Here is a 7,091-nt window from a genome sequence, read left to right as displayed (position 1 = left end):
CAACTGTACAATCCTATATTGGATGGATATAAAAGGTGTAACTAGTCAAATGTGGCATTGTGTTGTGCACTGGAGAAATGTTTTTAGTGCTTTAAGTCAAACACACTTATGATTTTTTTTTTCATGTGAATTGCCTGAACACTATGAATTATAAATTTAGGCTTTAAACATTGATTCTGCTATCTGGTTAAAATGGAAGCAGTTAGAGCAAATACAGTTATATCCGTATATTTATTATTCTAGTACTCTAAGAAACCGAGAAAACTAAAGACAAAAATGTGTTTTAGCTGTTGTGTGTGCAGTACAAATTCTGTAATTACAGAAAAGAGGTTGGCATTACTCTGATTGCTTAAAGAGAAACTGAGATGATGTTTGATTAAATGACTGAGAAAATAAATAGATTTTCAGAATTTATGCAGTTAGGATGAAGAATTTATTGTATATACAGTTAAGCAACTCTACTGTAGATGTACTTCCTCTTTAAAGAAAACAGATACAGTAATCAAAATAGTTCTAGCATGGAAACTACAATACAGACTGAAACTCGACTAAAACAGAAATTAGTTATTTGACTTGAAAGAACACAGAACCTGAAACAACAGATCGCAAGTTGCATCATTAACCAAGGACGGTAAAAAACTGTACAGTACAAGCAACACGTTACAATAAGTTATGACCAATAAGGCAGTCTTTCTCGTTTAGGACAAAAGGGACAAAGGGAAAGGTATTAAAATCTCATAAATCCACCATATCTCTTTTCCATCTCTGGGACCTCTTTGGAATAAGTTTCCCCATCTTCTTCTGAAGGGAGAATGGAGTCGGCGAAGCGCTTAAGAAACCCACCGTATCGTTTCTGGTAATCCAGCCACCATTCTGGCCTGCCCACTCTTCTCATGAAACCACCGTATCTCTTTTGCAGCTCTTTGGCTTCATCTTCCAATTCGGGGCTGCGCTTTACGCTTCTCATGAAGCCTCCGTATCTTTTGCTGACGTCCCCGTCGTTTTCATTTATCTCTCGGTAATTCCCTGCTTCAGGGTTATCCCCTGTTCCTAGAAGCTCCTTCAGCAGATCAGAGGAATTAGCAAGGGCATCGTCATCTGAGTCTTTCTTCATAAACCCTCCATACCTCTTAGCCAGGATTTCTCCTCTGTTAGCTTCGTCCTCCGGTTCTACCCGATAGAGCTCATCCATTTTCTTCATGAACCCCCCATATCTCTTCATGAAGCCTCCATACTTCTTTGCAAGCAAATGGTTCTCGTCCAGCTCTTTCTTGTCTCCTGGAGCAATGTTGCCATCCTCAGAAAGATCCAGCTTTACCAGTTGCAGGAGCTCCTTGCAGGTCTCCCAGGCTTTGGCAGAAGGCAGCTTTCCTTCACATTCTAGTGTACATGCCTGAAAAACGGATGCGGTTTACTGAGAACAATTTGATAGTAACAAGCACCTCACTGTCACCTTCTCTTAGCTTTACTTGTTTTTAAAAGACCATGAGGGAGCCTCTCTTTCTGAGTGGCTTGGAAGGACTGCTCTTTGTGAACATTGTCTGTTCTGAAGTTCTTCATATCCCTCTCTGAAGGACATGGTAGTCTCCACCCTAACAGACAGAATACCGGACAAGATGGATCAAGGGTCCTGTATGTCAAGGTGCCCCTACATTTCTGTTTCAAAGGAAGCCACACGTACAGTTCCTGCACCTCCCTTACGCTTGGGTGCATTGTTATGATGATTTTTTTTTTTTTTTAATTTACTACTGGAAAGCTAAAAAACAATTGTGGTTTGCTTCATAATGAAAATGTAGAAGTGTATTCAATCTTCATACTTAAAAGTAACATTCAGAAATTTTAGGAAAGATGTTATATGGCATTGTCATTGCAAAGAAGCCAGCTGTACTGTACTGCTCTGTATCTTCAACACACTGCACAGCTCTAATGCTATGCTTCTGTCTGTTATCATTAGTTCCTCTTCGTGGAACGGATCTTTCAAATGCGTACCAATTCAAATATAGAAATACAGGCTCTCTTAGGCAGGATCAAACTTCTGGTTTTGCTAGTTTGACATATGAAGTGGTGACAATCAGAAAGAGGGGAAAAATTCCTAAGTTGTGTTGCTTCTGAATATAATAAAAAATTTTCAGGCTAAGACATAAAAAAAGTTTTCAGTACCTGTATGCGTATCTCATAACCTGTCATGTAGAGATAATAACATACATATTAGGTACTACTATCTCTGTTGTGTCAGGGGAATTTACTTCTTGTAAATTCCACACTCTTCAGTTGGGAAAAAAGTGAATCCAGTGAGTTTTTTTCTTGCCCGTGGTTTTCATACCACAATAGTTAAGCAAGAAATCATCAATATTTTCAATAAGAGAAACACTTATTCTGCCTACAGGTGATATTTTGTAAGGATCTTGATATGCTTTAAAAGTGTGAAATTAAACCCCAGCACAGTTTTCTCTAACAGCTAACTGACCAGCTCTCTGCCTCTGGCCTTACCTGTCTGTTGAGCCCCACTTTAGTCTGAGAAATTTATATATGGTTTTTGGCACGATCAGAAGAAATTTAAGGGGATTTATGTATTTTGCGACAATAATTTATTTTACTGGCACTACATGCTTGTTGTTATATATTATAGTTATGCTGTAAAGTGAATGTGATCTCAGCTTCAGCCTGACTTTGGAATTGCTCTAAATCAACGCAAGAATAGATCTTTCCCTTCCTCTTCCCTTCTCGATTAGTTTAAATAACCCCCTACGGCCAAATTAACATATGCTATCTCATAGTTGTAAATGACCAGGTACAAAGTTATAAATCTTGTATCTTACAGATACAATGTGATAAAATCAGTTATGTTACTAGAAACATTTGTTTCTAAAAGCTGTTTGTACATGTATGAAGAATACATTGTATTGTGTATGAGCACATTGCTTATTTTCCCATTTCAACTAATAAGTGTTGTTACGGAATGAGACTTTGGATTCTTTCGTGTATAATTACTGAAGGTGTACAAGTGAGCATATCAGTATAGATACCCACAACATACACTCCAAAAAGCATGTATCCCTCCTTCCAAAAGAGCACTTTTTTCCATGCTTGACATTAAAGCTAAAGTTTGATTGAAAGCTAACGTAAGCAAAAAACTGTTTTGCCAACCATCCTAAGAATATTGCCCTTATGAACCTGCTGTGGTTAAGAATGAGTCCTTGCTTTTGGAGTAAGCAGAAGTACTCTGTGATTCCTAATTCTGCGTAAGAATAGGGTCCAGTCCTTCCTTTTGAGTGCTCCCAAATAATCGATGACGTCTTAGGAACAAAACTTTTTAGATCATTTAGACGTGCTGAGAGCATGATGCCTCAAAACGCATCTATTTGAGGTCAGGAACCGCAGGTGCCACTGGCGAAGGACTCGGCAGCCTGAGTTCCCACCTTCTCCAGGGAGGGCTGGGGGACCCCAGACTTGCACTGACCCCGATCCTTGAATTTCAAGTTGCGTTGCCTCTGTGGCTATACTTTTAAATAATTTCAATATCATTAAAATTACAGATACACCCCCTACTCCCACCCTCCCCCACATTCTGGAGTTTTCTTAGCATGATTTGTCTTAGGAGACAATGTCAAAGGGATCTTTCACGGGTGTATTCCTAATGCTGTGCAGCACCGTGCAAGGAGGAAGAGCAGCGGGAGGTATTGCTGCTCAAACCAGGCTTGAACCCCACTTTTGGTGAGATTTCGGGCAAATCCGCCGCTTTTCAGCTCGACAGCCATCCTGCCTGGAGAGAGCTCGTCCTGCCGGGGAGCCCGCGGCCGGGGGTCGGGGCCGTCCACCCCCCCCTCCCGCCCGGCTTCCCCCCGCCCTGCCGACCACCTTTCCCTCCAGAGCTGCCCTCTCCGGCCAGATTTCCCTTTCCTTTTACGTTTTCACCCGGCTTTTTCCTTGCTCCCCGCGGGGCTGCCCGGCGCGGGGTGTTCCCCGGGCTGGGGGGGTCTCCTCGGCGCCGCCCGCCCCCTCCCCAGCGCCCGCTCCTCCCTCCCCGCTTCAACAACGGGTCTTCCAAGCGACCCCGGCCGCTTCCCCCACTACTTATTTTTGTTATTTCGCTCCTTTGCCCCCTTCCCCTTTCTTCTCCCTCCCAAAGTTAAGGCGGGGGCGGGGAGCCGGCCCGGCCGAGGGGGTCCCGGCGGCGCTGAAGCGGCCGGGTGGCCCCCCCCAGCCCCGCTCCCGCTTACCAGGGGGTGGATGCCGGCGCGGGGTCCCAGGCGGTAGGCGCAGGCTGCGCAGTCGCGGCCGCAGTCCGCCCGCACCCGGGGGATCAGGCAGGTGCTGAGGGCCAGCAGCGAGCAGCCGAGACTCAGGAGCAACGCCATGGGGCTGCAAGAAGGAGAGGTCAGCCGGCAGCCGCCTCCCCGCCCCGCTCCCAGCCCCGCCACTGCCTCCCCCAGCTCCGCGGCAGGAAAAGGCGGCACGAAACTGTTCGGCCGCCGCGGTTTAAAACCCAGGTCCTGGGTCACACGCAACTCCGGGAACTCACACGCTTTCTGGAGCCGGGGCGGTCGCGCTTGCCAGGTAAGCGGGCGCTTGGCAGCTGCAAGGCAGCGGGTCTGCGTCCGGAGCGGGAGCGGACCCGAGCGACGAAGCGCCCCGAAGCTCCCGTCCGGTGAAAGTGCTCGTCCCCAAACGCTTTATCCCGCCCTTCCCACAAAGTCGGGGGGCAGACCCACCGGGGAGCAGCACGGACGGGACGGCAGCCCCTCCCGGGAAGGGTTTCCCAGCGGAGCGCCCCGAGTAGCCGCCCCGACGACGGGCACCAGCCCCGGCAGAGCCCCCCCCGGCCCTGCCCCGGTCCCCCCCGCAGGCAGAGCAGTTCACTCACACACAGGCTTCCCTCGGGGCTCCCGGGAGTTGCTCGGGAGTGTGCTGCGCTTTGCTGGAGCCTCGGCGTCGGAGCCGCTATTATTTATAGCGGGGCCGAGCAGCCTCTGGAGAAACCCCCGAGGGGGCGCGGCGGGGAGGAACTCAGAGCCTGCGGCTGCGGGCAGCCTGGGTGCGGGCGGCTCCGGGGGGCGCCGAGCCGAGCCGAGCCGAGCCCCCGCTGCCGGGGCCGGGCGCGCCGCTGCGGAGCGGAACGGGTGCGGGCGGCGGCGGCGGCACTTTATAATTACTGAACGCGGGGAGAGCGTGGTCTCCCCCAATCGCCGTCGGGCTCCCGCTGACGCAGCACCTACGACATCCCCCCCCGGCGCCGTCAGCGACTCCGACGGAGCTTGGGGCGGGGAGGGGGGGTGCCCCTGCCGTCGGGGGGAGCGGGGGCCCGGCACCGGGAAAGTTACCGGGGGAAGTTTTCACCGGGGGCGGGCGGGGATGAGACATCGGCGTGAGTCACGGCGGGGGGGAGAGGCGCCCCGGGGCTGGCGGCAGCCCCTCGGCGGCAGCCCCGCTCCCCCGGGGCGGCGGGCGCGGTTTCCCTGCAGAGCGCTGCACAGCGCCGGGGAGCGGGGTTGGGTCTGGGGGGTTTTGGTTTGGTTTTTTTGGGGCTCTTCTCCCTCTGCCACCCTGCCAAACCCCCAAGCCGCTGGTGCTGAAAGTGCCGGCTGCACGCCTTCTCCCTCCCTCCCCGGGCCTCAGGTGTGAAACACTGTCTTTGGGGAAAGCAGGTTTTACCAGACGGAGCGAGAAGACAAGGTTTTGGTTTGAAAATACTGAAATTTCACAAGTATGGATAGATTTGCCTTATTTTCTCAATGTTGGTAGCCAGGAAAACACAAATAGAAAGGAATCAGAGAGAGGCAAAACCCCAAGCACTTCTGCAAGGTTCTCAACCCCAGCAGCTCACTGCGCTGCTCCGTTTGACATCTGGGAGAAGCGGCGTAGAGCGGTGACGCGGATCCCTGACACCTCTTGTTTGTAGAGGGCTCTGCCCCAGCTGTGCTAAGCTGCGTTTCTTTGTCAGAAGCTGCCTTCTATTTCCAGACCCAAATTATTTCTAGCTGGTTTAAATTTATTTGTTCTTCTTTCATAGAATCATAGAATAGTTTGGGTTGGAAGGGACCTTTAAAGGTCCCCAACCCCCTTTCAGCATTGTCCTTCAGTTTAAAGAGCATTTTTCCCCTTCCTGGTATATTTCTGGGTCGGGATTATTTTCCTCCCTAATCCTCATTTTGCTGAAGTGAACAAGCTGTGCTCTTCAGCTTTCTGTCTTGAGTTGGGGCCTTTTCATATAAATGTTCTCTGCATTTGCTATACTTGGAGTTCATCATTTCTGGGCATGAGTGATGGGAACAGTACACAGTATGTCGGTTGAAATTTCATTAGGGTATTAAGGCATAATTATCTCCCCCGGAGGAGGAAGACACCTCAATTTATACCTCCTCAGATCTCATTTGCTAATGCTGCAGTACATCGATGTCACACACTCGTCTGGTAACTGAGATGCAGCCAGGTCTTTATCCTTCAGAACTAACACAAAATCCAGTACTATTATTGTATGGAAATTGCATTTTCTGCCACCTGTTAGCCTTTACATCAGCTATCTGACTCAGATTAAGGACACTCAAATGAAGGTCTGGATTGTCAGAGATACATCGATTCAAGCCAAAGACATTAGCTCTCGCATATAATCAGTATACATGAGAAGAGAATCAGGCTCTCTCTTTCCATAGTAATATCAGCCAACTTTGTAAGTGAACTCTCAAGAGAAGAGGTAGACATTTTAATAATTATCCCAGTGGGTGTATTTATGTTAACACGTGAGGGATCTGCATTTGGAGCAACAAGCAAATTCCCATGGAACTGAATCAGCAGCAATGCTATAAAGTTTGTTCCTAAGATGGTTAGGGAACCACTGACTAACTCCAGAGGTGACACATTCGGTGCCTCTTTTGCTGTAAGGATGCTCTCTGTAAGCAGAGCTTTTTCTGATGGACAGCATCAGATTAGTCCTCTGGGTCAATTACTGACCCTGAGCTCTGCCATCATGTATTGGCTTGCACTAGTCAGCATGGCGTGACAGGACAGATAGCCCAGTATCCTCCTGATTATTCCTCCTGCAGCATACATCCCACGTCCCTGGGCTGAGTGCCTCCTGTTTTCATCGTTCAGCA

At 49.0% G+C, this 7,091-nt stretch overlaps 1 protein-coding gene across 1 annotated transcript; it reads right to left on the bottom strand.

Moving 5' to 3' along the window:
• Positions 1–727: 727 nt before the first annotated feature.
• On the bottom strand, positions 728–4,358 carry PENK (proenkephalin; the record flags this gene model as incomplete). The annotated part of the gene is made up of 2 exons (XM_082307007.1): positions 728–1,393; positions 4,221–4,358. The coding sequence occupies 2 exons, from the start codon at positions 4,356–4,358 to the stop codon at positions 728–730; spliced, it is 804 nt and encodes a 267-aa protein (XP_082163133.1).
• Between the last annotated feature and the right edge of the window lie 2,733 nt (positions 4,359–7,091).

Source organism: Platalea leucorodia, assembly GCF_965183815.1.
Source record: "Platalea leucorodia genome assembly, chromosome: 1".
Taxonomy (NCBI): domain Eukaryota; kingdom Metazoa; phylum Chordata; class Aves; order Pelecaniformes; family Threskiornithidae; genus Platalea; species Platalea leucorodia.
This window is presented reverse-complemented; position numbering and strand designations above follow the sequence as displayed.